Genomic DNA, 13,507 nt, shown 5'->3' with positions numbered 1-13,507 from the left:
TTTTGAGTATGTGCATAAATATAACCTATACATCTGACATGTTTCGAAACAATATGTTTGATACAAAATAAGCAAAATAGAAAGATAAATACCTTGAGTAACAAACAAGAATACTTATCGATGTCTTACTCTTAAACTATAGATCAGTTTCTTATTGTTTACCTCATGCTCGTCAGCTTTCTAATCTTCATTATTTAAGGCATATTTAATGCATATGGTTCGCATTATTGACATGAATTTATTGAGATTCATATCTATGTCTTGCATAGAGAGGCTTTTAGACCGTCCAACTGGAGTATCTGTTTTTCAAGTGACTTCGAGTCAGCTTTATAGAAATATAGGCTGGATAGAGTTTGAGCGTCATGTGTGCAGAGTTTATCTTTAGTTAATTCCGGGCCATACATTGTGAGTTCTATCATGTTACGGTCTGAGAATATTATCGGTGATATATTTACGTTGTGGATAATTCCCACATTGTTTGTAAAATAGAGGTCCAGGATATGTTTGTGCCTGGTTGGAGAGAGTATGACCTGCTCCATGAAGAGCATTTTCGTAAGATCAAGTAGACATTCTGCTTGATGTCGCACTTTGCGCATCATTCCTGTGGTTATATTGCTCTCGGGCCACCTGATGTTGGTGAAGTTGAAGTCACCCATCATGAATATAGTACTACATTGATCCAATTGTGTTAGCACTTCTATTATCGCACTGAGGCTTTCCTCAAATTTTCCATAATGATTTGAGGCATCAGGTGGGCGATATAATGGGCATATCACTATATCAAGTTGCATTAGATGTACTATGAGTGTGTCACACACCGAATTCAAGTTCGATAACAGGGTTAATGGTGTGACATCATCGCGGATGTAAAGTGCAACTCCACCGTGGCTTCTTTTTATTCTGTCTGTACTTCTGTCTGTACGGAAGATAGCATACGTTCATACGTATATCTCCGTAACATTTAGGTTCGCAAATAGATGTGTTTCTGAAAGTGTAATGCATACACCTTGATTACATGCAGAAAGTTTCTTCAGGTGCTCAATTTTGCATTTGCTGCTGTTCTGCAGCAGGCCTCTTATATTTATTTGTAGAAATAACGTTGGTGTTGGTATGTTGGGTGTTGGATTGTTGGGTGATGGTGTGTTGGTGATTTGGTGGCAGTGGTGGCCAACCGGGGTCCATCAATTGTGGCGGTCTTGTGCGTGATGGTACATAGCTCAGCCTTGTTTTTAGCCATGGCAGCCGTTGACCTATTTCCTGTGCCACACTTACAAAAGAAAATTCTACTGAGGAAGACCAAAAACCGAAAGGCTGCAGGATTGGATGACATCCCTCCTGAAGTCTGGAAAACCGGTAATTTCAATGACATTATTCTCAATCGTTCATCTCAGTATTTCTTCAAAGTGAGATAAAAGTTTCAACAGCAGAATGCATTCTCCCTTCCCCCCAAAATGTTTTCTATTTAGTTCGTTACCATCGTATTCCCACCACTGTTTCAGCGTGCACATACAGGAATTTAACTTACATCTTAATGGGAAATCCAATATAGTGCATTTGAAATATTTTTCCATCTTATATAAATCGAATGCCAAATCAACTAAGTATTGTTCAACATTATTGCAATCATTCAATTGCAATGTTTTATTCGCTTCGTCTTTTTATTATCAAATACAACGGTCAATATTATTTATTTTAAATTTATTCTCAAAGCTAAATCCTAAAATCCTATTAGTAATAATCTATTCTTAGTTACTTGCTGGTAAATGTTGATGCTTATAATATGCAATAATAACGTATTGTAAGGTTTCATTAAGAGTAAACCAATAGCTGCTATTTCGCTAAAAATTTCACTAATGAGAATATTCCACTAGTAAGAATATTGTGTACTGCACTTATGTTAACACTGTCTTCGTTTCACTACCGCTACATGCATTTATTAATTTAGCTGCTATGACATACTTAACGGTGTCAGATTCGCCTGAATGCCATATATTGTTAATATTGCTAATGGTTTCTAAGGTTTTCTGTCTCGTTTGATTAATATTTCCGTCGAATCGATGACTTGGCACATAGAATCTAATTGTCGAAAGAAATGCTGTATGGAAGCAGCTATTTTGCTTCTCGGACTTTATTTATTAAAATCTCCCATTGGCCGAATCAGGAGAGCGGCGGACATAATACTACACCTTATTGTCTTACATATCATTACATTCCGAGCTGAAAGCTTACCGGCGATACTGTCAAATTCATTCCATCGATGGCCAGTGAAGGAAGTATCAGTCACTCACTTAGATCGATAAAATGGATAATAGTGGATCACCGTTGTTCTTTGATGTAGATTCACTTGTTCAAACAACTTAATATATTGTTCCATGAATAACGTGTAAGTGGTTGCGCATTCCACATATATGGTAACCTCAACACAGTTCTCAGATCGAATGTGCCTGACTGAGGGGGTGTTGTGTATGTAACTGAGGAATGGCCATGGGTAAATTCAGGTGAGTGCCAGACAAAACAAATATTTAGAAAGAAGACATACATTTCTCAATAACCGAGATTTCATCAATTTGTCTACCCTCATAACAGCACGGCCGTCTGAAGAAAAAGAAAAAATGTATAGACATACGGGGTAATGTAAGTCATAATACAAGATGGCCATATCTAGAAGGCATTTAATTATATGTCTACCTGATCAAGGATAACTGGAAGTAGCCAAGTGATATTAAATAAATAAATATTTTAGAATGGAACATTGAAAAGAAACTTGCTATAGTTTAGAAACTTAAATAAATGTTGTGAGTAAAATCTCTAATGACACATTTAGGTGAATTCTGGATTAGTGGCCTTCCAAGAAAAGTGAATACCGAGAGATTTGATTAGTGCAGTGTCAAGGAGAGATGAGATGATAGGTAACATGAGGAAAAACAACATACATCACATATGACCTTGTGCTGATTTGGTGTGTAACGAGGTCATTCGCAGAAGAGAAGTCTGCTAAGAAATCTATAGAGACGGTTTAAAACTGCAGACTCTCTTTTGTTGGATATAATTTAGATTGTTTGGGGGTGATGAAATTGTTCCAATCATAAGCGTGGGTTTCAGTTAAAAGCACGCTATAATGATTTGCGTGTATTAGGTTCACCATACACATATGGGTATATCATTTAATCGTGAACCTCACCTGATCTTTGTAGATCGTAATCAGTTGTTCAACGCCTAAGGGTTTTCTAGCACTGGAACAGAACGTATTTTGCTATGGATACGAAATCATTAGGAAAGACTATCAGGAAAGACATTAGGAAAGACTAGCTGTAAGTTACTAGATCAATGGATATATGCTTTCCATCCTTGGCGGATCTGTCTTATTTTTAGACAGAAAATTAATGGAGTATATTATCGAACGTGTTCATCCTTTATGTGTAAAAGTAGACGTACGACTGCTACTTTGTTGTTTACATTGACAGGTAGATTTTCATAATCTAGGCTGCTTGCGGCATTGTTGTTAATTAACTATTATATTAAGTAGTATTACCATATTTGATCTACAGAACAACTGTTGGAAAAATTAAGTACAATTACGTTTTAGCGTTATTAGTTTTTACGCGCGTTTCACCATTATGGCCCTACGATAGACATTCTAAATTCATGTAGATGGTGACCCGCAATGGATCTTCAGTGAACACCTTATTTCAGTCAGTTACTGAATGTTGTATCCCATCCTTTAGTAAAGATGTTAACGTATAAATTTAGGACGATCAGTTTCCTATTTCTAGCAGTTTTTTTTATCGAGATATCATCCGGTCAGGCTGATTGCCCGGGTTGCTACCTCTCTTCATCCCTCGCGATATTCCATTACTGCTCTTAAGTCTTCATCTCGGCATCCAACATCTTCTGCAAGCTGTTATATATACGTCTCCCGTTGTCTTCTAGCCACTGTGGTACCATGGTTTGATGTTCACAACAACACATTACTCACGAGTTCTTTACTTCTCCAGTAGTGGCCAGCAAACCTCAATCTCCGCTCTTGGACAGTTGTTGAGAAAGTTGGTGCATTCCCACATAGCCGTTGTTTTGTTGGGTGCTTCCTTCACAGATGTTGAGCACTGCACGTAACATTCTGGTGTAGGCACCGTCCAGCATGCACCTGAGTCTCTTGGTGAGAGTCTAAGTCGGAAGTCCATATACAGGCACAGATTCAACAACTGCTCTGAAGAACTGTCTCTCCAAACTATCTGGTAGAGTTGACTTCCATATTTTTCTAAGATCGTATATAGCTGCCCAAGCCGTAGCATCGCGAGATTTAATATCTTTTTCCGTGGACACGATATGGCTTGACACATTTCAAAGGATTCTGTTTGATGGTCCTGGTTTCACCTGTTGTGTTAAGGGTGGACAATTCTGCCTTCTTTTCCTTCGTATATAGTCCTATGTTACCGGCAGAATTTTCCAGGAGATAAGTAAACGTCCATTATATTTTGTGTGGTGTTGTCTGCGATTAGTGCTATGACATCAGCATAATCGGCATCAGTCAAGTAGGAGGCCGGATATCTTCTGCTTCTAGATTTCTGTAGAGTGAAACCCAGATCATTTTATTGATCTATTGAGGTACACAATACGTAATCGAGACACAGGATGAACAAGTAAGGAACAAGTGTGTCACCCTGCAATACACCTGCATGAACATTAAAGTCAGTATCTCCATCTGGTGACTGCACTTTGACTCGGGTGTTTTTATATAGCATCATTACTGGCTTTATTGTTTCATCAGGGATTCCATATACTCTAAGAATTTCTGCTATCTTATCTCTGTGTACAGAGTCCAAGGCCCTGGAGAAATCAATAAAAGCAGAACTACATTAAGAGTTTTGGCTCGTACTCCTAACATCCTCCTAACTGTAAGAATTTCACCAGATGTATACCGGTTCTTCCTGAATCCGTTTTGATTTTTTTCTCAAGAACTCTTTTAATTTGAGGTTGGATTCGATTGAGTAGCAATGCATTTAAATCTCTGTTGTAATTGATGTTAATATAAATCCTCTGTTGTTTATACCAAGACTCAGATAACCTTCTTTGGGAAAGGCAGAACGAAACTTTTATCTCACTTTGATGATAGACTGAGATGCAGGATTTGAGAATAATGCCATTGAAATTGCCAGTTTTCTAGACTTCAAGAGGGATGTCATCTAATCCCGCAGCTTTTTGGTTTTTGGTCTTTCTCAGTATGACTTCAAGCTCTTCCGTTGAGAAAGGTCCCTGCTTGATATCCAGGACCTCTCTAACAATACGGTGGATCCGCTGGTTTGATGTATTCGGTGATTTCCTAAGAAGGTTTTGAAAATGATCTTTCCACTTACTCAGTCTCTCCTGTAGGTTAGACGCTTTCAACTTCGCTTTGAAGGATTTCTTCCGGCCACTCATTTCATTTACTGTCTACTAGGCCAAGGCAGATTGTTTGTTGTCTGCTGCGTTTTTAATTTTGTCGATTTGACTTTGAATGTATTTTTGCTGTTCCATCTGACGTAATACATTAAGTTCTTTCTGCACATTCATTTTTCTATTTAAGTTTCTTCTCGTAGGAATTCTGATATGTTGTTTGGCTATTTCTTTTATGTTAATTCTTTTTGCGAGCACTGTATCGCTTTTCCAGGGGACTCTTTGTTTCAGTTCTGGTCTCAAAGGGATGCACTTTTCAGCAGCCTCATAATGAGCTTGGATGAAGTTGAGATATGTTGTGTTTGGTGTGTGATTTCCGCATACATCTTGTAACGCGTCAAAGTGTGATTTCTGAGTTTGATCGTAAAATCATTTCGGACTTTCTTGTTGTACATCAGTATAGCCCAGTTGTAGGGTGGTCTTGAAGTTTTTTTATCTTGTTCGGTCGGTGGCTTAACTGAAGCTTACATATTACCACTTGATGGTCAGGTGATACACTAAAGAAAGTGTTGTATGCTTCGCAGTTGTGGCAGCTGTTAATCCACTTTTTGTTCATGATATTATAGTGCACCTGAAGTTTGAATCCATTTGGGGAAGTATGGGTCTACTTCTTTCTCAGTCTCTTCTGAAGATGACTGTTCAGGCATTGAAGTTTGTTTTGTACCAAAAAGTGTTCTCCATTTCGGTTTGAGGTTTGATGGAATGCATCCTAATGATGGAGATAGTCATGGCCTAATTGTGCATTCATATCATCGCCAATGATGAGGATGTGTTTTGGTATATATCGTACAAGAGACGATAAATCATTGCAAAAATTTATGACCTCTAGTTCATCGCTGACATTTGTTGGGCTGTAGCAGCACCTGGCAGTAGTAGAAGGGTTACCGTTGAAATTGGCAACTATTATTCTGTACGGTATCTTCTCCATGCGGTTTAGTGATTTCAAGGCAGGCAGGTTGGATAATAATCCAACACCGCCGATGGTGCTATTAATAGAATCTTTCCATGCTGATACAGACACAAAAGTCCAGTTGTTATCGTGTTCATGAATCTTTACATCGTGATCATCATGAAAGAGACGATGTTCCTGTACACAAAAGATGTCTATGTTGATAGCCGATGCAGCAGGTTTTCATATTTGAGATATAGATTTAAAAGTTCTTACATCGAAAGTCGATACTATAACAGGATCCTTGCATAATGCAAATTTCGACTTTGATTTTGGTTCTGTAGCGCGTCCTACACAGGTGTCAGAACCAGCGCCCCTGGTCACGACCCTTAGTAATCGGCGCGATGATCGACGCGGTATGAGTTTCTGGAATGATCTATAGTCATGACTAGTCTTTCGATAGCTTGGTATAATCATTAGTGTGAGCCACGTCTATTGATGGTCGCAGATTTTCTCTGACTGAACTGACTGACCCTGGCCATTGATCTGTTTTGAATTTCTCTGCGCAGCATCTTGTGCACCTTATCCTTGACTGGATTGACTGATCTTCAGCCAAGGTTTCACACCTGCTATGCTGCCCCCCATGCAGGTAACCAGAGCCCCGTTTGCCAGTTTGGGTTCAATATCCAGCTGCTCGCCTTGAGTGACACTGACAGATTACCGGAGTCAATCTTCCTGTCCATGGCCAGGGGTGGAAAACGTCTCTTTCATCAGACGGTATAGCTTAATCAGGCAATCTCAGACTGTTGCCATCACGAACTATGACGAAGGGTTGGAATCGAGCAGTTTGAAAAGCCAAATCTATCCACGTTGTGACGATCACTTCTTGACAGATACAATTTTAGTTCATTCAATGATATTATCCAAATGTTTTATCATTGCAGTGTGAGATGAAAGGATTTCTGTGCAAGATCTAACAGCCCAAACGACCAAATAGAAGATTCCTAGCTCTTTCATTAAATTCAGTTAAGTGTCAGTGTGAATTAAATTGAGGTCAAATATTTGCATAAAACCACACATTGTGGGTGCATCATAGAGTTGATTAAATTAACAGAATCACATTCGAGATGTCTCTTTTTTAGCAAACGTTTACGAGAGAAAGGCAAAATTGACTGCAGCAATTTTCATCTATTAATATGTTTACTCCAAGATTAGAATCCACGTGAAAATATCGATTTCTAAATGAGGCACAATGTCTCAAAGCTTGAACTCAGAAGAATGAAGCATCTAAAGAGATGCATTAAAGGATGAAAAAATGCACTGTGTGGCTACGTATAGCGTTTACCGCCGCCCTTGAATTACAAACAAGTGAAACCATAGTTATGCAAATAATGAAAGATACGAAATTAATTTCGCACGAATATTGTATCAGTCCAACTCTACGTGGAATAAACACCACAATAGAAATTTAATTAAACTTTTGTATAGTATTTCACCGAACTCTGATAACGATTTCTCCATGATTAAAATAGCAACAATATCATTTTGAAGTGATATGGACGGCAGCAACGGTATGTAAAAAAAACAAAATCAGCATAACAGTGCTGAAATCCAACAATATGTGAATAGCTCATCTTAGCAGATCTTTGTCAACTTCAGTTCATCAATCTTGGTTGATTAGTCCATATGCTGCAATGTAATGTAATTTGCTTTTATTTTTGTTGTTCGTTTTACGAAAAGGTCATTCTTGAATGGTAAACAGGAAATTAAACAAATCCTAATATGCTTGTATTGAAAATAACGTTTCCTTTCCTCGTTCTATGAAATTGCATTAATACATGTTGAGCAAACGATAAAACAAAATCGTAGATTCAATAAGTCTTTGTGCTAAATTATAAATATTATTTAATTCAAATTCATATGCTTTAATAATTGTTGCTGATTTAGGTACAAGGCCAGTAATTTTAGTGGAAGGGATTTTTGGATATCAGTAACTTTAGTACTTAACCGGTACCTTATTTCAACGAACGCAATATAGACACCGGCAGGATTTGAATTGGTGAGGTAAAATGTCAGAAGGAATATCATGAGACATTGTGACGCTGTAGTTTATCAGCTGGCTATATAAGATATTGCTTAAATAATAGTTCTTTACATAGGAACAAAGCAAAGTACTTGGAGAGAAAGTTCGTCCATTATATCAAAAGGAGTGCTTCATTGGTACAATTTTTATTTTCAAGGTTTATCGTTAATCCATGCTGCGCCATTTTTCGTATATGCATTACAGGTGTTGAAGGTTTCATTTGAGACCCGTGTCCACCCAAAAATTGTCTCTTTGTGATGTATCGAAACAAATTACCATGACCATTCTACTTATAATTCCTTCAAGTCCAGAGTTCCTTTTGTATCAATTCTAAATATATATATATATATATATATATATATATATATATATATATATATATATATATATATATATATATATATATATATATATACTACAAAATAGTTTAGCAGCTTCATTTCACTAATCCACCCATATTGCGTTATGAGTGATATATTTTTTCAGACTGGTATATTATAATCGTCACATTTTATATAATGATCAACCACAGGAACAACATTAGTACAAAAACGGTATATCAAAAACTTGTGACGTCGTATTCCTGGATACTCTTCTGGCTTCGGCTTCAATTAAAATCATTTCTCAAGTTCGATCCGGAAACTTCTTTAAATGATTGGCTCACTTGAACTTAGATCAGTCATAAATCTTAATATACACCGATAAGTATTGAAGTAGCGAGTGTAGAATATAACAACTGCATATATATATATATATATATATATATATATATATATATATATATATATATATATATATATATATATATCTGTGTATGTGTAACGTAAGGAAGGGTTAAGGCATAAGAAATGTATCTGATTTCTGTTTCTGGCGTAATACAATCGAGGTGTTACATTGGTTTGAGACCAAACGAAACACTTTTAGAGCTAAGTCATACAATTCGATACAGTAGATTTTTATCCATCGATATCGAAAATGTTACTTGATAGGGCGTTAGTATATGCGAGATGAATTACCGACATCGGTGATAGAGAAATACATATAATTATGCAAGCTAGGAAAAACCTACTTTTCAACCAGGATTCAAGCTGGGTCAAACGAACTGACCCTGAAGGCTCATTTGACAGCGCTGATATTTGCAACCTTATAGGGTTTTACATTCTGGACACCTTAGGTAATAAATTCCCCTCTATCTACTTCGGCTTATATAGAGGTGATGCCTTAGTCATCTCCAGAGGCTCTAACTACTATACTTTAGATTGGCTTAGAAAAGACATCATACACACCCTAAACGACCTCCGCCTTAAAATCAACATTGAAACTACTCCCGTGGTAAACGTGTTAGATGTCACGCTAGACCTAGATAGTGGCATCTACAGGCCATACCGTAAACTGAATGATAGGCTACCGTATATTAATGCAACCTCCTGCCATCCACTAATAGTGTTCAAAAATCTAATAAAAGGTATCAGTAAACAGATTACGATCTTATCTCCAAATAATGATATTTTCGACGCAGCGGCCCCCGCTTTCAATGAAGCGTTAGCGGCCAGCAGGTTCAAAGAGAATATAGTATATGTATCTGGATTGAGTAACTATAAAAGGAAACAACACCGCAAGACCTTATGGTTTGCTCCCACTTCTCCCTAAACGTCCGGACATGCGTAGTTAAGATTTTTTCTTTGGTAGGTTTCACGTGATCACACAAATATAGAAAGATCTTTAACAGGCATAATTTAAGAATCACTTTCAGTTGTGCACCTGGTATTAAGAATAAATTGCTTACGGACAGAGGCAGGTTGTTCATGCAGGATTAGGCAAGAATGCCCAGTGGACGGCTGATGTAACACCGAAGCTACAGTGTACCAAGCAAAGGGAGCCTGAAACGGAAGCAGCACAAATATCAATAACATCAGTACCAACATAGGGAAACAAACTAAAGTTTATGTTGGATCTTGTGAATCCATATTTATGATTTGCCTGAACAACCACAGATCTTCTTTCAGGGTCCCGGAAGGACGCAATACAACAACACTTGCAGGATATGTATGGCGCCTAAAGGACGATCATACGGCATTTACAATCAAATGGAAATTATTGGAAACTTGTTGACCCTATCGTAATGAACAAGACTGTGTAAATTGTGTTTGGATGAAAGACTTATAATTCTTATGAACTCACATGAGCCAGGACGCTACAGAAGCCGTGGGGAGTTGTCTACATTTTCGGAAATTTTTACTTCAAAATTGGAAAACCTAGCTATCAAGCGAAAGAAGAGAACTCGGCCGGTCATATTTTTAAAGAGGATTATATCTTGAACTATCACCGGTGTTCTTGTGTTTTAAAACAAACATTCTTTAGAGAGAACGGTTACTGTTTAGAGAAACTGAAGAGATATTTAGTTCATGTATATGTGTATGTATGTACAGATATACACACACACATACATACACATATAATTATAAAAATTGTGTGCCTATGTATTTATATATATATTGATACCATATACATACCTGCCGCTCTCTTTCTCAGTATGTATATATTTATGTAAATGTGCGTGAGTGCCTCTCTCTCTCTCTCTCTCTCTCTCTCTCCCTCTCTCTCTCTCTCTCTCTCTTTCTCTCTCTGTTTAACCACGACTCACCAGCATCTCTGCATTCCAGTGAATAATGAGATATATAAATAATTCGAGAATTTTATGTACGCAACAGATAACTGTGTGTTTTTATATCATGGAGAAATAAATTCCGAGCATTTTGAAATTTTATTTGAAATATTGAATAATACGTAGCATATATTTTTCTTATTATTTATTATTTTGTCTCCATTACCTCAAGTAGTTAAGCAAAATGAATGAGTAGAATCGGAAGAGCGTCGAGTCAAATGTGTGATATAACCTTACATCATTTAAGGTTCTATATTGAAATCATGTAGCGTGTCTATTTCTATCTATTGTTACAGAGCTGAAAACAAAAATAAAGTATTATCCATGTATTTGATCGATATTTTTCTATTATACTTGCGTAAAATATGCGACCTTCTGCTATTTTCAGAAACTATTATATCAATTAACACAACTTATATTTGTTCTATTTATATTTTTCAGTTATCTTGATGAAAGCAAGTAAAAACCTCAAGCCAATATGACATTCTTCACATGGAAATATATCGCAAAATAACTTGATATTTGTATAAATATCTAAAAGAAAAAAGAAAAATTTTGTTGGCGACAAGAAGAAAATTAGGAAAGAGATAGAAGTGTGATAACTCTAAGGAAAAACATCCATCAAGAAATTATGTCGGCCATAACACATTCTCCGATGTATCCTTCAGACATGTTTAGTGAAGATAATTCAACACAGATCCTTTTCTATGATAATGCCACCAACATAACAGAAGACGAATTACCTCTTGATACAAATAATTTATTAGTGGCTTATCACTACTGGTACGCAGGCATTCATGGTTATGTAGCTTCCATCGTTTGCATATTTGGAGTCATCACGAATATTCTCAACATTATTGTACTGACAAGAAAAAATATGATTTCTCCGTCAAATATAATCCTGACTGGACTGGCCATTAGCGATGGGCTTACAATGGCTCTCTACTTCCCATTTGCTTTAAACAATTATGTCATCTATGGACCAGATTCTCCAGAAAGTCGTGACAGTATTGGTGATGCCCGCTTTTTATTTGCCTACGCCGTATGTAGCGTTGTTGTACATTCCATTTCAATTTGGTTGACAGTTACGTTGGCTCTGTTCCGGTACATTTTCATTAGGTATCCACGCAAAGGCACCTATTTGTGCAGTATACCAAGGGCTAAATTGGCTGTAATTCTAGTGACCATAGTTACCACTATAGTATGTGTTCCTAATAGTGCAACGTTAGAAATCAAGTGCGATGCCGGACAAAATTCAACAATGTGGTATGTTGATTTTAGGGAGAATAATGAAGCTGAGAGGATTCTCAAGAAGATGAACTTTTGGGTGCAAGCATTTATCCTTAAGCTGTTACCCAGCTTACTCTTGACAGTTTTGAGTATATTACTCGTGAAAACCATGCAAGATGTTGAGGTAAGACGGAAGAGGCTGTTAAGTCGAAGTGGCAGAACAGATGACGACAGCGGTCGAGAAAGGAAAACTAATCGAACTACGAAGATGTTACTGACAGTTGTAGTGCTGTTCCTCATAACAGAAACCCCCCATGGTATATTTATACTGATTGGAACTTTTAACTCTTTCTTCCAGAATTACTACGTGTATTTGGGAGATACCCTTGATATTCTCACACTCATTAACAACGGCATCAACTTCGTATTGTATTGCACAATGAGTAAACAGTTTAGAGAGACATTCATCAGAATATTTTTCAAATCTTTCATTGCTACAGATGTCGGCCAATTGCAGCTGGTGTCAACCCAGGCTACTAGGTACTCGGAAGTATGATCTAACTCTCCTGGTGCAGTTATATCATAACGAAGAGCACAGTTATGATTTGATGAAAAGTTAAGCAACTTAAAGTAGACAAATACAGGATTAGTCCACTTTCAGTAGACATTCTTACGCCAGTCATCCAGTCATTTCAGTTTCCTGATCAACAAACCAGCATTTTGGTCGACTTTAAACGAAAAATAAACTCGTGAGTGCAAAAGTGCAATATATTCTCACTAATAAAGAAAAATACGAAACAAATATAACATGCAATATTGAATGATATAGCAATGTCCTCCCTTATGATGAGAGCATATTAATTTTAACCATATGGGGTTTAAAAACTGCAGTATCGTTTGTAAACGATAACGTCGTAAAATAATCATGAACTTCATTTCAAACACATGCACACACATACACACACACGCACACGCGCCCACGCATACATCCGCACAAACACAAACACGCAAACATACACACACAGACATACGCACACATAAACACACACGCAATAACATACGTATATACACATATGTACATGTACATATATGTATATATATATATATATATATATATATATATATATATATATATATATATATATATATATAAATATATGCAAATGTATATGCACGTATACATATTTATACATGTATGTGCGTATAT

At 36.8% G+C, this 13,507-nt stretch overlaps 2 protein-coding genes across 7 annotated transcripts in view; one reads left to right on the top strand and one right to left on the bottom strand.

Annotated features, from left to right (window-relative positions):
- Positions 1 to 791, bottom strand: part of LOC149134968 (zinc finger BED domain-containing protein 5-like) — a 7,346-nt gene extending 6,555 nt beyond the window's left edge. Inside the window, exon 1 of the mRNA XM_089353298.1 lies at positions 511 to 791. Coding sequence (XP_089209424.1) covers positions 511 to 791 — 281 coding nt within the window. The remainder of the gene's footprint in view (positions 1 to 510) is intronic.
- LOC106872923 (G protein-coupled receptor dmsr-1-like) overlaps positions 1 to 13,091 on the top strand; it is a 477,534-nt gene extending 464,443 nt beyond the window's left edge. For all 6 annotated transcript variants that reach the window (XM_089353535.1, XM_089353538.1, XM_089353536.1 and 3 more), the window contains one exon: positions 11,512 to 13,091. In XM_089353535.1, the coding sequence (XP_089209661.1) occupies positions 11,702 to 12,856 (1,155 nt within the window). In that variant the 5' untranslated portion in view covers positions 11,512 to 11,701 and the 3' untranslated portion in view covers positions 12,857 to 13,091. The remainder of the gene's footprint in view (positions 1 to 11,511) is intronic.
- The last annotated feature ends 416 nt before the right edge of the window (positions 13,092 to 13,507 follow it).

Source organism: Octopus bimaculoides, chromosome 6, assembly GCF_046866305.1.
Source record: "Octopus bimaculoides isolate indiv1 chromosome 6, ASM4686630v1, whole genome shotgun sequence".
NCBI classification, from domain to species: Eukaryota; Metazoa; Mollusca; class Cephalopoda; order Octopoda; family Octopodidae; genus Octopus; species Octopus bimaculoides.
Note: the sequence above shows the minus strand (reverse complement) of the source record. Positions and strands in the feature narration are given on the sequence as shown.